At 43.0% G+C, this 22,649-nt stretch overlaps 1 protein-coding gene and 2 long non-coding RNA genes across 3 annotated transcripts; 1 reads left to right on the top strand and 2 right to left on the bottom strand.

The window, feature by feature from the left end:
* Window positions 1-363: 363 nt before the first annotated feature.
* Window positions 364-805, top strand: LOC125723443 (uncharacterized). Its single transcript, XR_007386898.1, has 2 exons — window positions 364-461; window positions 680-805. It is a non-coding gene; the product is annotated as an uncharacterized LOC125723443 (long non-coding RNA).
* A 15,680-nt stretch (window positions 806-16,485) lies between these two features.
* LOC125723438 (uncharacterized) lies at window positions 16,486-17,468 on the bottom strand. Its single transcript, XR_007386892.1, has 2 exons — window positions 16,783-17,468; window positions 16,486-16,667 (listed from the first exon to the last, which is right to left on the bottom strand). It is a non-coding gene; the product is annotated as an uncharacterized LOC125723438 (long non-coding RNA).
* Window positions 17,469-17,792: 324 nt separating this feature from the next.
* On the bottom strand, window positions 17,793-20,091 carry LOC125723406 (uncharacterized). The gene is made up of 2 exons (XM_049000006.1): window positions 19,918-20,091; window positions 17,793-18,671 (listed from the first exon to the last, which is right to left on the bottom strand). The coding sequence occupies exons 1-2, from the start codon at window positions 20,027-20,029 to the stop codon at window positions 17,926-17,928; spliced, it is 858 nt and encodes a 285-aa protein (XP_048855963.1). The 5' UTR covers window positions 20,030-20,091; the 3' UTR covers window positions 17,793-17,925.
* Window positions 20,092-22,649: the final 2,558 nt, after the last annotated feature.

Below are 22,649 nucleotides of genomic sequence, written 5' to 3'. Positions count from 1 at the left end.
GTCGGCGGTCACCTTAATTGCCGGATCTCCTGTTCGTCTGCGGACATCTTACCTTGGCGTGTTCAGCCCGGTACGGTGAATATTACAAGCTGCAGTAGAACGGTTGACGTTGGGGCTAATACGGCTGGGTTTTGAGTCCTTACCTTTTATTATTACAGGGTCCCGTGTGTTGTGGCGTGGGGTTGACAGCTGCTTCATCTCGCGTGGAACTACTGCTGCTCTGCCTAGCGGCGACGGCGCCCTGCTCTGCCTAGCGGCGGCTCAGCTTTATTTTGCCTTATTGCTGCTGTCTAGTGACGTTTGCACCGTTCGCCCTTTGCGCTTCCGGTTTGTCCATACTCTGTCTAGCCTATAGCAGGCTGAGTCGCAAGCGGGTCCATAGCTGGGGGCAGGGGGGTGTGCGTGCCCACATGAGTGCGAGCGGGGGTTGGAGAGTCTGACTGGTCCCCCGCTTCCTAAGGGTTTGTGTTTTGTTTTGATTGTATTATGTTTGTTTTGTTGATACATTTGTTTTGTTTTGAATGGGATTTTTATTGTGTATTAATGTAATGGTTTTGTATTTTATTTGTTTCTTTTAGACTGCAGTGTTTTCTTTGGGTTTTGCGTGATTTTGTTTGGTTTGCGGTTACATCTTGTTTTTCCCTCCTCGCTTGTGCCTGCCCGACTCTGGCTGTTCTAGGTCCCGGCGCCCAGCCTTAGATCGGCAGGAAGTGGCTGCTGGTACGCGGCGGTGCTCCAAGCTTACGGTGCTCGGATCGACTGATTACTCTTTTTTATGGTTTTACTGTGTAATAAAAGTGTGTGTGTTCGGAACAACGTCTCTCCGCTGTTTATGGTGAACGGACCAGTGTGCCTTTGCCCGGGGATAGGGCGATTTAACTTTCTCTGGGTGTAATACCTGGGGTGGCGTAGTCGGACTAACGTGTGGCTATTGGTACCATTGTTTGGTACTATTTGGCAGTACTTCTCTCACCACCACTCGCCACAGTAAGATGCTGTTTTGATATCCTGTCTAGGGTTGGAGTATAACAGTATTCACGGGAAAGGGGAATGGGATAAAGGGACAAACGGGGTGAGGGCAAGAAGGGAACACCAGTGGACAAAGGGATATTTTTTTGTATTTTCATTTTTTTTCATGTATAATACTGACACTGAACAAATAACCCGGTGCAAAAGACTTTGGGAGTGACCACAGCCAAAATAACAAACAAAATCCCCAACTATCAAGTGCGACCCACAGCTAATCTCACCTAAGTGCAAAAGAAAAGGAAACCAAAAGACAAACACTCCACCTCACTCCCTAACCAAATAAACAGAGTCCAACACACACTTGCAAAACAAAATAGCAGTCACTCCCTATGCAGCAATACAATCACACATACATAACTTACACACAAGTCAAAGCAACGAGGGGGCTAGTGAAGACGTAAACCAAAGAAAACCAAGCGGGGAGACAGCAAGCCAAACTGAGGTCGCGGGGGGGACCGGAGCCTGTCCTTGGAACAACAGGCGTAGGCAGGAACCAACCCTGGGCAGGAGTCAACAGTCTGCAGGGCGCAAACACTCACAACTCAGATTTGCCAATTAACCTACCCTGCGCACTTTTGGACTGTGGGAGGAAACCGGAGCCCCTGCTGGAAGTCTTTCCCCATTCACCAGATTATATTGCCAGAAGACTGAAAATTAGATATCAAATACTAGAGTGACATAAAAACAAAAAACAAGTTTGCTTGTAATGAGACGCAAAACTCTTATATTTTGAGAAAACATTTTAACATTTATCCAACCAGTCAAATGGTTTAATACTTCATACAGCAGCATTTCTAAACTCATTCCTCAGCCCACCAGACAGCTCCACGTTTTTGCTCTGTCCCAGATCCCTGCATGCATGAACCAAACAGTCACCTTTTACTGCTGTGCTGAGAGCTTGGACAGAGCAAAACTGTGGATCTTTGCAGTGGGGTCCAAGGACTGGCTTGAGAAACCCTGGCATAGAGGAGACTGCAGTGAGAGCCAAGAAAAAAAGAGATTAGAGAGGAAGGTAAAATGCTTCCATTAGCATGGCAAATAAGCTGCAAGTACAGACCCTGTGCTTCCATTACAAACAAAAAGCCTGTATGACCCTCCTAAACACACAAGTCAGATTAACTTAACCAGGGGAAATAAGCATAAAACTTGGCAAAGACTAGACTATGAAAAGGGAAGGTGAACATCATACTTACACAAACTTCTGCTAAAGCAAATGGACAAACCCCTTTTAACTGAATCAAGTTACTTAAGAAAATTAATAATCCAAAAATAAATCAATAAAAATTAAGAACAACACAATCATGCTTTGAACTAATACTGCAGTCAGTCCTAAATGTTCCCATGACATTCTTTTCGTCACGATGCACACTCGGTACATACTGGTTGAAAACCATTTATAATCCTTCATGTACCAGTCTATGATGGAGCACCCCAACCTGGGCCGCCCATCCAACATGGCAGATTTCTGCCCCCTGGCCCCGGAGACTAACAGACCAACCTCTGGAAACAGGGAACCAGGGAGACATGGGCGGCTGACTGGATGGGCGGCTCCAGAATGAGGTGAAGCAGAAAGTAGACTCCACAGTAGAGGACCGAGGAATGTAGACCAAAACCAGGGAACCTGAAGTGGCAAGAACACAAACCAGGACAGACATATAAAACCCAAGCAAAGGCATCAGTGGCACAGCCCACCAGCTTGTGAAAGATGGCTACCTGGCATCATGAATCCCTTAATCACAAACCTTTGTGATGGCAACTCTGCCACCCAGGACTGATCCCTTCTAAAGACCTCAAGTTTCAATGCAAGGTTTCCGAAATGTTTTGAAACATCAGTCCATGTGACTGCTGTGGTATTGTTCCAGGCAGGGAAAACAACTTAGGAGAAAATTTCCGTGCATGTTGGGTGTTTGTGGTACTGTTGGGCTGAGGGGGTAATTGAGTGACTATTAACCTTTGAAATCCAATTATATTATTTAAATAGATTAGTAGTTAGACAGTGTGATTTAGATGAGGATAAGGATGTTTTATTGTCATTACAAAACGTGTTCTACATGAAGGGAACAAAATGAGGCACTCAGATCCGGTGTATTAGCAATAATAAAATAAAAATAAAATCGAAAGAACAATACAATGAATAATATGGTAACAATTAAAATAAAATAGAATAAAGACATTAAGATAAATTCCATTAGGAGAATTTAACCATGGATGTAAAGTGAGCAGGTGTGAGTGTAGCAGAGATTACTGAGGTCTGTGTGTAATAAAGTATATGTGACACTGGCTGAGGAAGCAGCAACGTGTGTGTGTGCAAAGTCACAGTAATAACCTGCAGCACTGAGGGATCTATTGCAGCGAAGCCCTGACATGTAACACTGGTGATGAATGGCAGTGTTAGATATAGGTATAGTGAGGTACTTATAATTATAGTAGGTGTAGGATCAAGGCCTGGATTAGATTTACATACAGGGCAAATCTAGGTTACACATACACACACAGGTTACATCCATCCATCCATTTTCCAAACCGCTTATCCTATTGGGTCGCGGGGGGTCCGGAGCCCATCCCGGAAGCAATGGGCACGAGGCAGGGAACAACCCAGGATGGGGGGCCAGCCCATCGCAGGGCACACTCACACACCAGTCACTCACACATGCACACCTATGGGCAATTTAGCGACTCCAATTAGCCTCAGCATGTTTTTGGACTGTGGGGGGAAACCGGAGTACCCGGAGGAAACCCCACGACGACATGGGGAGAACATGCAAACTCCACACACATGTGACCCAGGCGGAGACTCGAACCCGGGTCCCAGAGGTGTGAGGCAACAGTGCTAACCACTGCACCACCATGCCGCCCCTACAGGTTACATATAAATTTTAATTTAGGGGCAGTGTGTAGCTCGGTGGGCTTTAAGGAAACACAGACTACACATGGAACAGCAATGACTGAGCTGGGGAACGCAGTGAGGGCAGGCATATTTATACACAGCACACTAATCAGCAACAAAACAGGGGTACAGGGTTACGTTGGAGAACTATAATGGGATACAGGAGAATTAGGAGGGTTACAAAGGGCCAGCAGCGACCTCTGCTGGCATGAGTGGGAGGAGACATGAAAAAATAAGAGATTACAGGTCATGACAGGAGCACCAAGCACAGCAACAGTGGGGTCATGCTCAATTATCACACCACATATATGAGAAAACATTATGAAAAACTGTTCCCAAAAATTGTTCAAACATCAGCATGACCGAAACATACGACTGGTTGTATCTAGGCTACACTGGCACTGACAGCAGAGTGTAACAAATTACCAGCTACGACATATATCTGATGATTCAGAAGAAAGACAAGTTGAAGAAACAAAGTGGTTAATTGACTATTGTATAATAATCAAATAATATCATAATCATGTAATACATAATATGTCACGATGAGAAGAGGGACAATCCAAGGGCAGCCTTGTGGGTTTTATTGCTGAACCAAAAGACATGAATAGAACCCAAGAGGAGGAGGAGAGCACAAATAGGAGGGAGGGAGGAAGGAATAAGCAGGAGGAGTCGGGGAGAACCTACTAACACGGGGAGCAGAGAGGGGTCCTCCTCCTTTTTGGGTGAAACTAATTGCTTGTGACATGGTAAGAGGCAACTTCTTTCTTGAGAGAATTTCTTTAAAGGGCAAGACAATCAAAGCTGTAAATCTAACAGGAAAAAATAGCCTTTGTAGAATTCTATGTGAAGACCCTCTGGGCCAGGCGCCCTGCCGCTCTGCATTGTTTTCTTTGCATGTACAACTTTGTACTCCATAATTATAATATTTTATCACGAAGCCTGAAGAGCAATATGAACTATATCATGCTTTAAGTAAATTGTCTCATCCATTATTAGATTTAAACACAGTCATAATCCACAGCAAACTGTACTTACAGCCTTCATCCTGCTCTTCAGTCTCTGAGGTGCTACATCTAAATGGGGACTCGTCAAAAAGCCAAGTGGAGCTGTCATGAATGAAGGCCTTATTGAAGCTTCCCCTGCCTGACAGCAGGTTAGTCTCTCATTTGACTAAAGTATATTTAACTTCTACAGAACTTTGCAGGCTCATCTAGGATGGAGAATTTCTGCTGCTGAGCGCATTTTGACCTTGAGGAGCAACTGGCTCTCATCCAATGCAACAGTGAGTTAGAGGAGCAAGTTAATACGCCTTTTAGGGAGAAGGTGTGTACGCCACTAGCCGGGAGGGGGGAGAATGAAAAGCAGAGAGGTTGAGAGAGCTGGGTGACCGTAGGTCGTAGACGCAGGAAAGGGCGTACACACGTTGCATCACCTGAGGTGACTGTGTCGAACAGGTTTCAGGTTCTTCCAGCTTTAGAGCCGGAACGGACTGGGGAGGCAGGTGGGCCCTTGGGCACTGAGGAGCCCCCTCCCCCCAGGAAGAGGGAGGTTGTGGTAGTGGGGGATTCCATTATTAGGGGAGTAGACAGTTATGTGTGCAAGCGTGATAGAGGGTCCCGTACGGTGTCTTGCCTGCCTGGTGCCCAGGTAGGAGACCTTCCAGATCGCGTGGATAAGCTTTTGGCCCCAGCTGGGGTGGATCCAGTTGTTGTGGTGCATGTTGGCACCAACGACATAGGCTAGGGTAGAAAGGCTGTTCTGCAGGATAAATTTATAGAAGTCGCCAATAAGCTTAGAAGCAGAACGTCCACGGTGGTATTCTCCGAAATACTCCCCGTGCCACGTGCAAGTCAGGCTAAGTTAGCTGAGATAAGGAAATTAAATGCGTGGCTAAAAGGATTGGTGTAGGAAAGAGGGGTTTAGGTTTATGGGGCATTGGAGGACCTTCTGGAACAGGTGGGACCTGTTCAAGCCGGATGGGTTGCACCTGAACCAGAGGGGAACCAGTGTATTGGGGAGGCGTATGTGTAGAGTAGTTGAGGAATGTTTAAACTAGGTACTGGGGGGGCAGGGAGGTTAGTTAACTATGTCAGTGGGGGGAAACGGAAAGCCCCAAATAATCATATTGTAAGTGGGCACCGTAATAGGCCTACCCTTTGTTGTCTGTATTTAAACGCCAGAAGTATTAGGAATAAAATTCATGGTTTAGAGGCTTTTATCTCATCGGACTCTTATGATATTATAGGAATAACTGAAACGTGGTTGAGTGAAAAGGATGGACAAGAATATAATATGGATGGTTACACGTTGTTCCGTAAGGATCGTATAGGAAAAAAGGGAGGTGGTGTTGCAGTATATGTAAAGGAAAACTTGCAGGCAAGGGAACTTACTGATATAAATAAAACTACGGAAGCAATATGGGTAAAATTAGATGCTAAAAACTCAAATAGCCTAATTGTCGGTGTTTGTTACAGAACACCTAATATAGCTGCTGAGGAAAGCAGTTTGTTATACAGTGATATTAGGACTATGAGCAATAAAAATGATGTGGTAGTTATGGGTGATTTTAATCTACCAGGAATGCAGTGGGACATTGTCCCTGGCTCTTCAGAAAATGAACTGGAGATGGTGGAATTAGTACAGGATTGTTTTTTTACTCAGTTTGTTAACACCTCTACCAGGGGAGATGCCATTCTTGATCTTGTTCTCTCTAATAACCAGGACAGGATTGGTAAATTAGACGTTTTAGAACCACTTGACAGTAGCGATCATAACATGGTCAAATTTGAGGTTAAGTTTAGTGTTCGAAGAGCTAAGTCCAAATCAAAAATATATAATGTTAGGAAGGCTGATTTTAAGTGTATGAGACTAAAACTAGAAACTGTGAACTGGATGGAGTTAAATAACAAAACTGTTGAAGAGGCCTGGGAATTTTTTAAAAGCACATTATTGCAAGTGCAAGAGGACTTCATACCTGTTTCCAGCAAGAATAAATCTAGGAAATTGCAACCTAGGTGGTTTACTAGGGAAATAAAACATAAAGTAAGGAGGAAAAGGGCTTTGTTCCAGCAATGGAAAATAACTGATGATGACAGAATTAAGCAGGAATATCTAAGTCTACAGGCTGAGTTAAAAAATTTTATTAGACGAGCTAAAAGAAATGTCGAAAGGATGGTTGCATTGGAAGCTAAGGATGACGTTAAAAGTTTCTTCCAGTATTTTAACTCTAAAAGAGCTCTAAAACCTGAAATTACTAATCTGCAGGATAGTAAGGGTCTTATAATAGTAAACGACATTGATATAGTAAATTAGTTCAATGATAGTTTTGCACGGGTATTCACTGTTGAGGACCTTAGTAATTTACCAGTTATTACCTATCCAGCATTGTCTATAGCTAATATATATATATATAACTGAAGCAGATGTTTTGCAAAGCCTAGCTAAGCTCAAAATAAATAAATCACAGGGCCCTGATGGCATCTTACCTATAGTGTTAAAAGAGATGAGGGATATTATTTGCCGACCCTTAACTTTACTGTTTCAAAAATCCTTATCTGAAGGTGTGGTACCTTCTGATTGGAAGCACGCCTTCATAACGCCTATTTTCAAAGAAGGGGATAGAAGTAATTTGTCTAACTATAGGCCAATCAGTCTAACTTGTATAACTGGTAAAGTTATGGAGGCTATAATCAAAGAAAAAATGGTAGATTACCTGGACTCCAATAACATTTTGCGGGATAGCCAGCATGGATTTAGGAGAGGTAGATCCTGTTTAACAAATCTGTTGGAGGTTTTTGAGGAAGCTACTCAGGAAGTTGATGATAAGAAGGCCTATGATGTCATCTACTTAGATTTCCAAAAGGCTTTTGATGTTGTCCCCCACAAGAGGCTCCTACTTAAACTCAAAGCGACAGGTATTTTAGGTACCGTAGCGACCTGGATTGATAACTGGTTAACAGATAGGAAACAGCGAGTAGTTATAAGAGGCACAATGTCACAGTGGGCTTGCGTTCATAGTGGGGTACCGCAGGGTTCGATTTTAGGACCACTATTGTTCCTAATTTACATAAATGATATGGATACCAATATATACAGTAAACTGGTGAAATTTGCAGATGACACCAAGGTGGGTGGTGTAGCAGATACTGAATTAGTGGCTCAGCAGCTACAGCGGGATCTTGATTTAATTCGTGACTGGGCCGATACCTGGCAGATGAAATTTAACATCGATAAATGTAAGGTACTCCATCTAGGGAGCAGAAATATAAAGTACAGGTATTTCATGGGTGTCACTGAAATAAAGGTAGCTGATCATGAGAAAGACCTTGGTGTGTATGTTGATGCTTCCATGTCCCATTCTCGCCAGTGTGGGGAAGCAATAAAAAAGGCCAATAGGATGTTGGGGTATATCTCCAGGTGTGTGGAGTTTAAGTCAAGGGAGGTAATGCTAAGATTATACAATTCCTTGGTGAGACCTCACCTAGAATATTGTGTGCAGGTTTGGTCACCATATCTTAAAAAGGACATTGTGGCCTTAGAAAAGGTGCAGCGTAGGGCCACAAAAATGATTCCTGGTCTTAGAGGAATGTCATACGAGGAACGGTTACTTGAGCTAAATCTGTTCAGTCTCAAGCAAAGGAGACTGAGGGGGGACATGATCCAGGTATATAAGATTCTAACAGGTTTGGATGCTGTTCAACCAAATAGTTACTTCAGCATTAGTTTAAATACACGAACTCGTGGCCATAGGTGGAAATTAGCGGGAGAACATTTCAAGCTGGATTTAAGGAAGCACTTCTTTACACAGTGTGTAGTCAGAGTATGGAATAGCCTTCCTGATAATGTAGTGCAAGCTGAATCCTTGGGTTCCTTTAAATCAGAGCTAGATAAGATTTTAACGACTCTGAGCTATTAGTTTAGTTCTCCCCAAGCGAGCTTGATGGGCCGAATGGCCTCCTCTCGTTTGTATAGTTCTTATGTTCTTATGTTCTTATTAGAAGAAATTCTCAGAGGGAGATACGAGTCCTAGGTGCCTGCTGGGTACATATTGAAGACAGAGTTAGGACCGACTCCAATAATTCTGCACTGTCTCCCAGATTAGGGGAAAAAATTGTATTTTACTGAATATTTCATTCATGGAATTTTACCTTAGACTTGGCCAGCAGCCATGTGGATAGATTTCAGAACTACAGACGGTCTGTGGGTTGGGGGGGACAGGCAGGTTGGCCGGTGGGGGCACGCGGAATGCTCCTGGGGGTGTGGTGGGTGTGCTTATATGATTTACAGGAGCCGAGGCTAACAAAGGCACTAAACTGCACAAACAGCCTCCTGTACGAAGTTTTACATGAAAAGGGGCCATGGGATTGTTGGCGCTATGTTTCTTAGCAGACTGACTAATACAGCCAACTGGACCCGTCTACCTCTTCAAAAACATCAAAATGGGGTCAAAATGGCCCCATCTGTGTTAATTTGCATCATTAATTACAGCATAAATCAATACATTCCAGATGAATTTTAAGGAATTTCAACAAAAACCTGTAATATCATTTTCGACCACCATGTGACACCACAAGCCGTTGGAAAACCACTAAGATGTCAATATGAGATTTGGCAGAACTGAAAATATGATGTTAAATGTATCACAGTGCAATAGTTTTAAAAATAAATCAATGACTTTGCACGACTATTTTATGTGTTTTGTCAAATAAAAAACCTGAAGTATTTGAACTTGAACTGATACTGAGCAAAATATTACGTCTTACTTATATGAAGGTTCGCATTATCTATGATACTGGTGCCAAACCTGAGGATGATCTGAGGTGCTGCTCTGTAAGAGACATGGAGCGATACACCTGAAGAAGCAGCAGATCTCGTATTGCAGGAATTGGAAAGCAGTAGTACAGAAAGGGACAGTACTGAAGTAGGTGTGAGACTTCTGTTGAGGTTTCGGAAGTGGAATTCGCAGAGGAAGAGACTGATATTACCAAAGATGTGCAGATGTGCTGGTAGTCAAAAGCACTGGACGGACATGGTCCAGGCAGGATTACAGCACAGTACTCAATGAAAACCTCTCTGCGGCCAACCAGGCTCTGCATTCGGCAAGCCAAAGATATCCTGTCCAACTTTTTATTCCAAGATCAATGGAAAAATCAACATTAGCAACCTGGAGGTAAGACGCAAATTCGTCAAGGACTAGAAAGAAATAACAGCAAGGGAGTTTAGGGCATATATGGGGCTTTTAATATTGGCTGAGGTTTTCAAATCCAATAAAGAATCAATCAAAAGTTTATGAAGTGCGAAAATGAGACCGGTGATTTTTCTAGCAACGATGCCCAAACAAAGCTTTTGTGACGTGTTGCTGGTTATCTGCTCTGACGATCGTCAGTCCAGAGCACTCAGGAAATCCAGCGACAAGATGGCGGCGATCTGCAAAGTATGAGAGCTCTGGGCAAACATCATTCCGCTGATGCATATCACCATTGTCACACCTGGTTCTGTTCATGGGTAACTAATATCTTCTTTATTACTGCTTCACATCGATCTACATTGTCACAACAGTTTATAGTTTTTAATTACCAAAAAAAATCATATTTTTACGAACATGTTGCCAATACGTATGTAGTGAGTATCAATTTCATGTTCGTGTTCAATGAATCATAATGGATCATTTATTTTAGTTACTACATTTACTCACGATTTGTACCTGAGTAGTGACTGTGTTATTAAGTCAGTAATGAATAATATTGTAAAGTGCTATGAAAAATGTCTAACGTTTATATCTGATTCCTGTATTTGGCATCGGATAAGTATTCTCTCCATCTGCTGTTGCAGTCTGCTGCCCATTTTGACAGCATATGCTCCGAAAACCGGGCAGATATGGAATTAAATTTTGGGCAGCATGCGACTCCAAATTGAATTACTCCAGGAGAATCGAAGTGTATATCGGGAAGTCTTCGGGAGGGACCCTCCTAGGCCCCTTTCCAGGTGAGGCTGAACTCTGCCGAATCACAGGACCAGAGGGTCTGGGAGGGCCAGCAGGGCAGGAGGACATTAGGGGTTGGCGAGCAATGAGAGAACCGCAGAACAGTAGAGCAGCAAGGAGACAACAGGAGAGGAACATGAAGATGACAAGGGACATACAGGGCAAGAACAGAGACTGGCAAACCCTCTCTGGGAGACAGACATTCTGCCTGCCGCTTTCTTGGACTCCTGTTGATACTGGGGACCAGAAACTGGGACCAGAGTAACCGGAGTCTGGGATGAAGGAGGGACCCACGTATCAGGACCCAGGGCAGTCCAGCAGGACATCCTCTGGATCCATCTTCTCTGGGCTGGTGGCAGCCTGCAGGCATGTGCCGGTGGGACATCAGGATAGAAAGTGGGCACCAGCAGGCCGTCAGGAGATGAGGTGGGCACCGGCTGGACGTCTGGGGACATTGAGGTGGGTGCTGGCCAGGCATCAGGGGACAGAGAGGTGGACGCTGGCCTGACATTATGGAGCAGTGTGGCAGGTGTCGGCTGGTTACCAGGGAACCGTGTCAGAGTCTATGAGAAGCCTAGAGGCAACCAAGGCCTCACCTGTGTTGGACACTGTGGGTGCGGCCTGAGCGGCCCTCTGGGCCGGGAGCCTTAAGTGCGGATGTAACGACTGCAATGGCTGGCTCTCCTGGGCCAGATGCTGTAGATGCAGTGTCTTTCAATCACGAGTCCCTAACCATTACGTCACCACTGCTCACTACTATGTGTACTATTAAAAGAGGCAGTAGGGTCTTGTCCAGCCAGCTGACAAAACGTTTCCACATTTAATTGGAACGAAGGATAGTAGGAAACATCTGTATTGTGTGCAGACTTCCAATAAAACCATGTTGAAGCAAAGTCCGACCTCTACTGTGGTCCAGCACTCTGACGACCATAGAACTCGGAGTGAAGCCTGTTCTTCTGTGCTGGAGAGCTTTGGGGAGCATGTTTTGGCGAACAGGGGGATCACAGTAAATCCCAGAGAAGCATCATGTTGTCAGACTTCAAGTGACAATGAGGACGCAGGTCGCCCTACGGCAAACGACATGGAGACGGCGGGCTCCTTTTCTCCAGAGCACCCCACCTCTGCGGGGTTCAGCACACTCACTCCATTCCAGAGGGCCCTGAGGATCTCCGCTATAGCTGTCACACCCTCCACTTGGGAGTCCGGGGAGAGGGCGGCTATGCCCTCCGTCAGAGATGGGTCATTCTCTCTGGGGAAAGATGTACTGCGGCCTGAACCAGCGACATTAGGTATGCTTGACACAAGCAGCAGTGATCGGCTGTAGGGACCTGGGGAACCTACTGGGGCTTGTCGAGTTCCGTCAGTCTGTTGGGTGCCAGGATGAACGACTCTGGGAGCAGGTGTTGTCAGACAATAAACTGGGATTTACTGGGATCAAGATGGGAGGCTAGGGAACGAGCAACATGGAGGGCACCACATCAATGGGGAACACAGGGCCAGGAAGCACTTATACAGGAATAACAAGGAAACAGACTGGAAGTAGCTGGGAGTGTTTAACATGAGGGATGGAACGAGACGCGAGACCAACGAGCAGCAGGCATGGCTTATTAGAGCCACGTCAGGGAGGTGGCAGGACATGACGTTTGGGGCTATGGTTAGGGTTAGGATTAGGCTTAGGTTTAGGTTTAAGGTAAAGTGTTTGTGGCAGAGAGCGGTCAGTAGTACAAGGACACGACTACACCACCTGGGGAATTTCACCACAGGAAAAATTACTCTAAATTAAGAGCACACAAGTTCATTTACCGAATGGAGCTGGAGATGTGTTTGTACTATTAACAGGTTGTTGAAAATATAAAACAAAGAAACAAGACAAGCGCTTTAGCATCAACAACCTTAAAAAATAAACCAGCAACCAGCCTTTGGCCACTGGCTGACTAAACTCAAGCAGGAGACAGGTGTCCGGGGAAGTTGATCAAAAGGGGGAATAGAGTCCCTTAAACTAACACACACACACACACACACGCACACACACACCTGTGCTCCACCACACTGATCCCCACACAAATATACTGCACAAGGTGAAAGTGTGAACACCACCACCCCAGACCAATCAAATCTTAGTCAGCCAGATCAATCGAGGTAGCCACTGCTCATAGTCTCCCAGAAAATGCCCCAATCTAACCAAGAATCTGAGTGTTGAAAACTATGAAGAGTGCAAACAATGAGTAGCAGAATACAGGCTGTCCCTCTGTATCAGTCCCATACAGAAAGAAAGGGCGGCCCAAAGTCTGTTAAGTCGCAAAACTAGGGAATGAAACAGCTCCAAATGCAGGAAAAGGTGCGACGATCCTTAGCGTGTTCCAAGGCTCCCAGCACATCGCCGATGTCCCACCGAGGATCAGGAGCTTCAAGCAGCAGTTGTTGGGCGACATCGGACCGACCAAGGACAAGACAAGACTGACGGAAAAGAAAAACTGACGTAGGAAACACAGCAGCCACAGTGCAGGTTCAAACTATTATTGTCTGACAAATCTGCTGGAAGAGGCATAAACTGAAGCTGACGAGCAACTGAAACTGTAATCCTGGCAACAACCGTAACTACAATTAAAACACATCAAGTAAAGCAACTGACAAGTAGCTATAGGCCTAGTCACCAGAATAACTTGCAACCACTGGAGCTGCAACACAGACACCAGAGAAACACTGCAATATAAAATATTATCATTAGCCATTTAAATCAAGCAGAGGATTAACGCTAATTAAAACAGCAAAACCTCCCACCAAGACACAGAATAAGTGTGAACCTCAGCCAGCATGCCAGCGTACCACGGCAGACCACTGCGGTGCGGAAGGGGAGTTACCGGACCGGGAAACGCCAATGACGCCTCCACACACTAGGGGTCCCCACACACACTTACCGGAAATAATCAACAAGTCCTACCCGCAAAATTCCACACTACTACAGTTGGATGGCCCTGGGATTTTTCTCCAGAACCCCAAGGCTCAATGGAAGTACCGCGAGATTCTTAAACCCTTACCTGAGGGAGGAGGCTTCCAGCGTAAGGAGAGGTTCACCAGAATCCCCGGGCTGGATGGACATCGTTCATCCTTTACCTGGGGAATGAGGCTCCTAACTCGTGGTGACTTACCCAAGCCCTGGTGCTGGATCATCATTCAATGCTTACATGGGGAAAGAGAGACCTTACCCTTGGCCTCCAAGCCTGGAAGTACCCTGAGCTCTAGACCCAAGCTTAACCCTAACCCATAAGCATAGGTTCGCAGTATGAACGGTTCTCACCTGATACCAGAAAACCATACATGTTCTTAATCTGAAAATCAGTTCATCATTTTTCCAGAAGGTGGCAGCACATCAACACTGCAAGCTTGGCACATCCCTTTGGATACAATGAGCTATCCTTATATTTTGAAATTTTTTTAAACTTATTTAAATCAGTAAAACAAATTACTTCCAAAAAGGATAGAATCATGTCTACCCAATACCCCTTGGCACCATGTTAGTGTGAATGGAGTTTTCACTCCAGCCCTGAGGGATTCAGAGCAGACACAAAAGATTGTGAAGCCATGTGTGATTTACAGTGAAAGGTGACTGAACACAACGCACAGCCTCTGTTATGACTCCACTGTTCACCATGGTTCAGCACCATCTATATTTCTATTATTTTTCAAGGTATTTTACTTGTGGTTTTACACTTAACATGGTATCGACAGGCTTGCTCCAAAGAGATCTCATTGTATTTACACAGTGACAGTAACGCTGCCTTATCTTGCGAGAGGAAGTAGCATATGGGTGCGCTGCTAACGTTAGCATTAGCAAACCTAGCTGCCTAGCAGTGTTGGTAGTAACTCGTCAGTGTAATTCCACTACTTTTGTTTGCACCATGTATTTCAACATCGACGCAATGTTAATGTGATCACTATGCAACCTTTAGCCCACTGATATTTTCCTTGATTATGTAATTATACTGGGCAGGTCAGGCAGAGGGAGCAGACGCTGATGCAGCACATTGCCGCACCAACCACACGTCCAAACTGCTGGCGATCCTGGCCGGCGACCCCCCAGGCAGACACACGGTCGAATCCCACCCTTATTATAATTACTTTTATATGTAGTAATTGGTAATTAGTAATTTTCAGTAGCTTGCACAAGGCTGCTGACTAGCAACGTTATTCGTTGGCTGAATCCGAAATAGCTGTAGTGCTACGATGCTGGATTGTTACAGGGAAAGTGATAAATGCAGACCCCTTTATTCTGATTGCGTTAAAAATCAAATGTTTTTACTCAGATTTCATCCATTTGGTGGTGTGCTCTCTATAATGTGCCATGTTTTCCTAAAAGAAGATTTGAATTGAATTGTAATGCCTGTATCTTGAAACGTAGCGTGTTGTCAGACTCTCCGACACACAGCTCTATGGTCCATACAGAGGAGATGAGGAACATGCAGTCTGCTAAGTCACGTGGTTACCTTTCGTTAGGTGGCTACGTTTACATACCTTAACGCAATTAAGATGTTTTCATGTAAACAGATTAATCGGGGAGCTCATTTATAAAGGCTTCGTGTGACTGAAAAAGACGAGAAGCATTCATACATACATTTATAGGAAGATTTTGGGATTTACAAAGAAAAACGTTTTGTGAAAAAGACACATCTTGTGAACGAGGTTGAGAGATGCTGTTTTGACAGAATCCTGTAGAGGGCACTGTGTATGCTAAATCGAAGGCTCCAGGAATGTATTCGGCATTTATAATCATAAACAATAATAATTGAAATATTTGTGGGCACATGGCAATTGGCTCTGAGATTAAAGTTTTTTTTAAATGAATTTGTTTAAATTTTTGGGCCGGCATGGTGGTGCAGTGGTTAGCACTGTTGCCTCACACCTCTGGGACCCAGGTTCGAGTCTCCGCCTGGGTTACATGTGTGTGGAGTTTGCATGTTCTCCCCATGTCGTCGTGGGGTTTCCTCCGGGTACGCCGGTTTCCCCCCACAGTCCAAAAACATGCTGAGGCTAATTGGAGTTGCTAAAAAATTGCCTGTAGGTGTGAATGGTGTGTGAGTGTGCCCTGCGATGGGCTGGCCCCCCATCCTGGGTTGTTCCCTGCCTTGTGCCCATTGCTTCCGGGATAGGCTCCGGACCCCCCGCGACCCAGTAGGATTAGCGGTTTGGAAAATGGATGGATGGATGTATGATAGAATGATTAAGCTGTAGCACATTTCAAATAATATTTCATTTGTAACACATTTGTTCTCCAAACTTCTGCATTTTTAACCTTTGGCCACAAGATCATCTTCTTCCTGCCAGTATCTTTTCTTTTCCTTTGATCCTCGGTTGTTGGAATCTGCTCTGCTGCTTGGAAGTTCCCTGGGGAGTTAGTGTAGGGGGGTTCTGGTGGAATGTGACCATCGGCAGCCATGGGCTGGATAGCGCTGTGGTGCTCAGCCTGGCTCTGTGCCTTTCTAGGGGCTCTGTATCCTTTGTTAGCACAAACATTTTGCACACATGACATCACCATGCATACAGTATTTCTCGTATTTTACAAAATACAAAAACACTGATCAAAGTCTGTAGAAAAAAACATTTTATTTCATGAACTAAGTCAAATATGAATCATAAAACACAATTAAAATACTTTTTTTGAATACATGCCTCAGAAATTGCACATCCCTGATTGTGCGTTACCTTCATGCTGCCTTGAAATTTTTGATTTCTTCACTGTAGCCCTATGTTATACAATCTTATCTTAACCTTCTGAATTAATCCTATTTTTATTTCTTAAATATTCCCTCCACCACCCCCCCTCTGAGGAGGACTGCTTTATTTATAATTAATCTAATCCTATGTTATACAATCTTATCTTAACCTTATGTTAACTGATCCTATTTTTATTTCTTAAATATTCCCTCCACCACCCCCCCTCTAAGGAGGACTGCTTTATTTATAATTAATCTAATCCTATGTTATACAATCTTATCTTAACCTTCTGAATTAATCCTATTTTTATTTCTTAAATATTCCCTCCACCACCCCCCCTCTGAGGAGGACTGCTTTATTTATAATTAATCTAATCCTATGTTATACAATCTTATCTTAACCTTATGTTAACTAACCCTATTTTTATTTCTTAAATATTCCCTCCACCACCCCCCCTCTGAGGAGGACTGCTTTATTTATAATTAATCTAATCCTATGTTATACAATCTTATCTTAACCTTATGTTAACTGATCCTATTTTTATTTCTTAAATATTCCCTCCACCACCCCCCCTCTAAGGAGGACTGCTTTATTTATAATTAATCTAATCCTATGTTATACAATCTTATCTTAACCTTCTGAATTAATCCTATTTTTATTTCTTAAATATTCCCTCCACCACCCCCCCTCTGAGGAGGACTGCTTTATTTATAATTAATCTAATCCTATGTTATACAATCTTATCTTAACCTTATGTTAACTAACCCTATTTTTATTTCTTAAATATTCCCTCCACCACCCCCCCTCTGAGGAGGACTGCTTTATTTATAATTAATCTAATCCTATGCTATACAATCTTATCTTAACCTTATGTTAACTGATCCTATTTTTATTTCTTAAATATTCCCTCCACCACCCCCCCTCTGAGGAGGACTGCTTTATTCATAATTAATCTAATCCTATGTTATACAATCTTAAGCTTACCGTAACCTATCCTATCTTAATTTTATTCTATGTTATCTTATCCTATCTTTCTTATCTTATGCTATGCAATCCTATCTTATTCTTATACTATGTTATCTTATATAATCTTATCCTAAACTTATGGTAATTTATCATGTCTTTGTAAAACATAAAATGGCATACAAGTTAAGACTATCTCCTATCTTAATCTTATTCTATACAATCTTAACCTTATCCTATCTTAATCTTATCCTATAGTACCTTATGCTATAGAACTACATGGTAACATATCCTAATTTTATCTTATCCTAAGTATGTATGACAACTCTCGTGTAATTATGTGCTGAATCTACAGGGAAATGTAGCTATGTGCATCTGACTGATAGCCCATCTCCACACCCATCTCCTGAGCCCTGGGCATGGTACTTAGCTGCTCCAGTGCATCAATAGGAAAGATGAACTCATCTTCATCAATCCTACGCCTCTTGGATGAATGAGTACCCTCATTATCCTCATTCTTCCCCTGTTTCGCTAAGTTAATTTCATTTAAATGTCTGTTCCAAAACTCCTGACACCAGTACTCAGTAAAGCACTTGGCGTCATAGGTCATTTTAGAGTACTTGGTTACATAATAGTTATACAACCAATAGAATTTTTCCAGGTGAGATGAGGCGGCTACAGCCTGTGCTGGAGCCTGAAGCAGAGGGGTCAGATGAACCAGGCCTGGAGCTGAATATGGATGTGGAGCTGGGCTTACAGGTGTGACTAAGTGTGGGGATAAAACAGAGGAGCTCATAAAAAGAAATGGGGATGAAACAAAAGAGGAGGGGGCTGAAGACGGAAATAAAAATGAAGAGGAGGAGAAGGTTGGTGAGCTGGGCTTAGGCTCTAACCCCTTCTGTTGGTCATACCTCCTTCTTCGCCCTGACCGGCCTCCCGCCGTATTTCTACGGCGGCCTGTGCCCTGCTGACCCCTGCTGGTTGCCACCGGGATGGCAGCAGATCCAGGAGAGGCAGACGTGGTCAGGGAGCTGGCTGCCGGCGGCCTGGTGCGGCACTTCTTCCTACGGCCAGCATCACTGGAACTGGTTTGTCCTTTGGGATTATAAAGACAGGGGACAGCATATTTAAATGAAACATTATGTCACTGTACAACAACACTACATCACAACCATCACAGATATCACACTTGGCAGTCGGTATTGCACACTAAGAAAAATTCTGCCGTCTTTATTGGATACAGGAAACACACGCTTGGGAAACTTATGCGCTGGTCTTGACTTGGGCCGTCTGCGTTTCAGCAGGGGAACCTGACCTATAAAAACAAGCCAGTTTGTGCACAGATTCCCTGATACGCAGAACAACAGCGAAAAACAACACTGGAAAGGTTCATGTGCATCAAATATAGCAGCCCACTCAATCCAAATGCTGGCATCAACAACTGACTATTAAGTCAAATCCTTTACATATCTTACACTTTCCATAAGTTGCATTATTTATTCACTCTCAAGGTACCAAACTAAGATTTATGCTTTTTCTGATTACTACCGCGTTTCCCCACAAATAAGCCCTAACATGATTTTTCAAGAAGCCTGTAATATAAGCCCTAGTTATTGTTTCATGGATTGTACGGTAACTAGAATGAGATGCGGTTATACTACGAGAAGGCTACATGGACAAGAGGCGCTCATTTAAGGACAGAGTTATTGCTAAACATGAGAGATTGGGGACACTGGTTCTACAGGAAATTGAGTTGCGAGATATTCAGGACGGAATTTGGAACTTGGAGATTTACGATGATGTTCCAGAAGAACATGACATTACGACTATATTTGAATAAACATATACAGTATACAGCAGAATTTTGTTCATGAATAAATTCACCGTCAAATTGTTTACATGGAAAGATACTGTTAGAAGATGACATGATGTCTGTGTTTGAATAAATGTGGATTTTTGTTCATGAATACCGGTAAATATACTGTAGCATGTTATACTATACGCGTCATTTGGAACAAAAATGAATATAAGACCCTGTCTTATTTTCGGGGAAACACCGTATATTAGGACATATTCAGCTGTTACTTTACCACTTCATGATGATTTTCTCTGATGTTTAAACACAGCACAGCCACAGATTTTACTGATTTCATTATATAATGCAGTAGACATGCAAAAAGACTCCCGTATATTAAAGCTAAAGGTGAACTACTTTATTATTTAGACATGTACTTCTAAAACAAGATAATAGAACAGAAGATTCAAGAAGACTAGTCAAGCATATTCTGACTTTAACTCTTTAAGTGCCGAGTTAGTCTGGGCATCATTTTGCCATCCTTACCTCGGCCAACTGGACCGGGGATGTATTCCGGGGCGATCCGCACACTGACTGCACCTTTCGGCAGCAGCCAGTCAATCCTCTGGAGATTCACGGTGGTTTTCACGATGGACATCTTTCGCGTCTTCTCTCTTGCTGATAAACTGCAAGTCTGAGCTGCTTTAAATGTTCAAATGAAAACTCTAAACGGAAAAGAATTGTTATGATTCGGTTGCTAAGCTACGGTGGCCGACTGGTGTCAGCGCGCTGCAAAGTCTTCAAACGCTTTAATCAAATGACAAAACATACGATCTACATTTACAAAAGCGCAGAAACGTAGAAGTACCACAAAATTTTAAGACAAGTTTAAAAACATATAAGCGCTGAAAATCTGCTCACAACATAGTTGTGAAGTTTCTGGGTGACAAAGAAACAAGACGGACCAATTATGGTTTAATTGTATATCGAATGTTTACGAAATGTCGATATCTTATCAAAACAGGATATAGAATGAAACACTACATTACATCAATCAATCATTCGGTCGCCATTAAAGACATAGAATAATATTCCTTCCTTGTTATAAGTAACACGAGAGCTGCGGTCTTGAAGTTGCACAGACTCCCAGAATTCATAGCGATAATTACGCGACCCATTCAATTAGTGGGTTTTTTGATAATTGGGAATGGAGAGGAGCCATTGGGTGCGTTCGACTTGGCTTAGGTCTGACTGCAGCTGACGTGAGGGGGAGCGCCATCTGCCGGCGGCTGCAGGAGTGGAATATAAACTGACAGCAGCCAAACTAGACAACTTCTACTCCTCCTAGTGCGAGACCTGACTGAGATGGCCGCACTGCCAGAAGGGTGTCTATACATCTATACAAATATCACCTGAATGCACATTACTTCTTCTACAATAACCAACTCCTGATCCAAACTGCTAGCAGTGAAAAGATAGCTGCCAGGAAAAAGATCAAATACATTTATTTCAAGGATTCAAAGTTTTTATTGTCATGCACAGAATACAATGCAATTCTTACTTGAATGCCTTCTTCACAGACTAGACAATTAAACACATAAAGCAGCGCAACATTACAGTAACTAACAATAAATAAATGATTAACTTATGTGTACTATTAGAGCATTTATTGAAACTTTACTTCTTTACAGGCTTTTCGGGAGAAATAGCAGATAATGCATCGGAACTTCCAGAGATACAAACGTCATGCGTGTGACTAAAATTGTTCAGCCAATAAGGGCAAAGTTGTGTCACAGAGGCAGGTCCAGTTTGTGCAGCCGGCTGAGAGGTTTTTTTTATTATTTTTGTTATTGAAGCTATAAATTACAACAGAAGTAATAGCTGACCAGTGACCATTAAGATAAACAAAACAAACAAGAACATTTACGAGACATTTACAAAATAAGCCAGGGGCACAAAGTAGCGACATTTACAGTTACGCCGGCTGAAGGGTGCTGCACGATCTTTCTTGCTCTCTGCACGTGCTGCACGATCTGTCACGATCGTCTTGTAGGTTTTTGTACCATGTGACTTGGTGACGTTAGGTGACGTTTTGCAGGGCCGGCTTTATGTCGGACAAAAGAAATCTAACCATGATGCAGTAATTCTAGAGGCAGCAAAGCAGACTAACCAAAGATCTCATAGTAAACAAAGGAATGTGATACTGCAGTTAAGTTTCGGAACAAAGCTTTTACAATGTTAAAAAGTACTCACAACTTTCAGAATTTGATTGAGTACAAAAAGTTGCAGGCTAACGTAAGGAGGGTAGTTAAATGAGCAAAGAGGGAGTTTTGGAGGTCCTTCTGTAATTCAGTAGGACGGGAAACTGACATTAGTAAAGTCTGGGGAATGATAAAAAAAGATGCATGAGATTAAAAGGGAGTATGGATATTCAGTTCTAAATGATAATAACATAATAACAGTTACAGATGGGGAAAAAGGCAAAATGTTAGTTTTGTGGTTTTTCATTCCCTGCTAAATCAGAAGTCAGAAGCCGCTGGTGTAGATCCAAATTCAGTCTTTATTGCAACAATGAAGTTACAACCAAGGCCGGACACGTAAAGTGTGTCCAGTACTGTTTTACACCAATTTTTATACAAGGTCTTATCATTTAACAATATCTCGTCACTTAAGCATCATCATTCCTTCAACCATTCACAATCATTGTTTTTTACATCAATCCACATCACTAGGTGATAAGTTTGTCCATCATTTCTTTTACTGTTTGGTCCCTCAGCCGAACATAATGGTGGTGCGACCATCTCCACTTGGTTTTTTAAAAATGCTCAGCCGTGAACTTTTGAGGAACTCGGGCGAATACCTTCCTTCAGTAGCAAACCTTGGTAGCTTCAACCTGTTGCACATTGTCTAATTAGAGGGTTGATAATATATTTGTCCTTCAACATAATGATAATGCATAACACTAATAAAGGTGGATATTCATGCATTCAGGGCTAACATAAAGTAGCTAACAGAAAGTTTGAGGCTAATACAAGGTGCAAATACATACTCAATTGATTACATTGTGTTGGTTACATTATAATGATTACATTGTAATGATTACATCACGGGTATTTGGCATGCTTTTTAATAATACCGTAATGATTATATTCTACATTGTATAGTGCTAAATAATATCCCATATATTTCCCCCCTTTGGGATTCTAAAGAGTCCCACACACAATTCTGTCCATCCAGCCTAGGAGGGAGGGCTAAAACCCTAAGATCTAGGGAAATTC

The sequence above is a fragment of the Brienomyrus brachyistius genome, unplaced genomic scaffold (assembly GCF_023856365.1).
Source record: "Brienomyrus brachyistius isolate T26 unplaced genomic scaffold, BBRACH_0.4 scaffold48, whole genome shotgun sequence".
Classification (NCBI taxonomy): domain Eukaryota; kingdom Metazoa; phylum Chordata; class Actinopteri; order Osteoglossiformes; family Mormyridae; genus Brienomyrus; species Brienomyrus brachyistius.
Note: the sequence above shows the minus strand (reverse complement) of the source record. Positions and strands in the feature narration are given on the sequence as shown.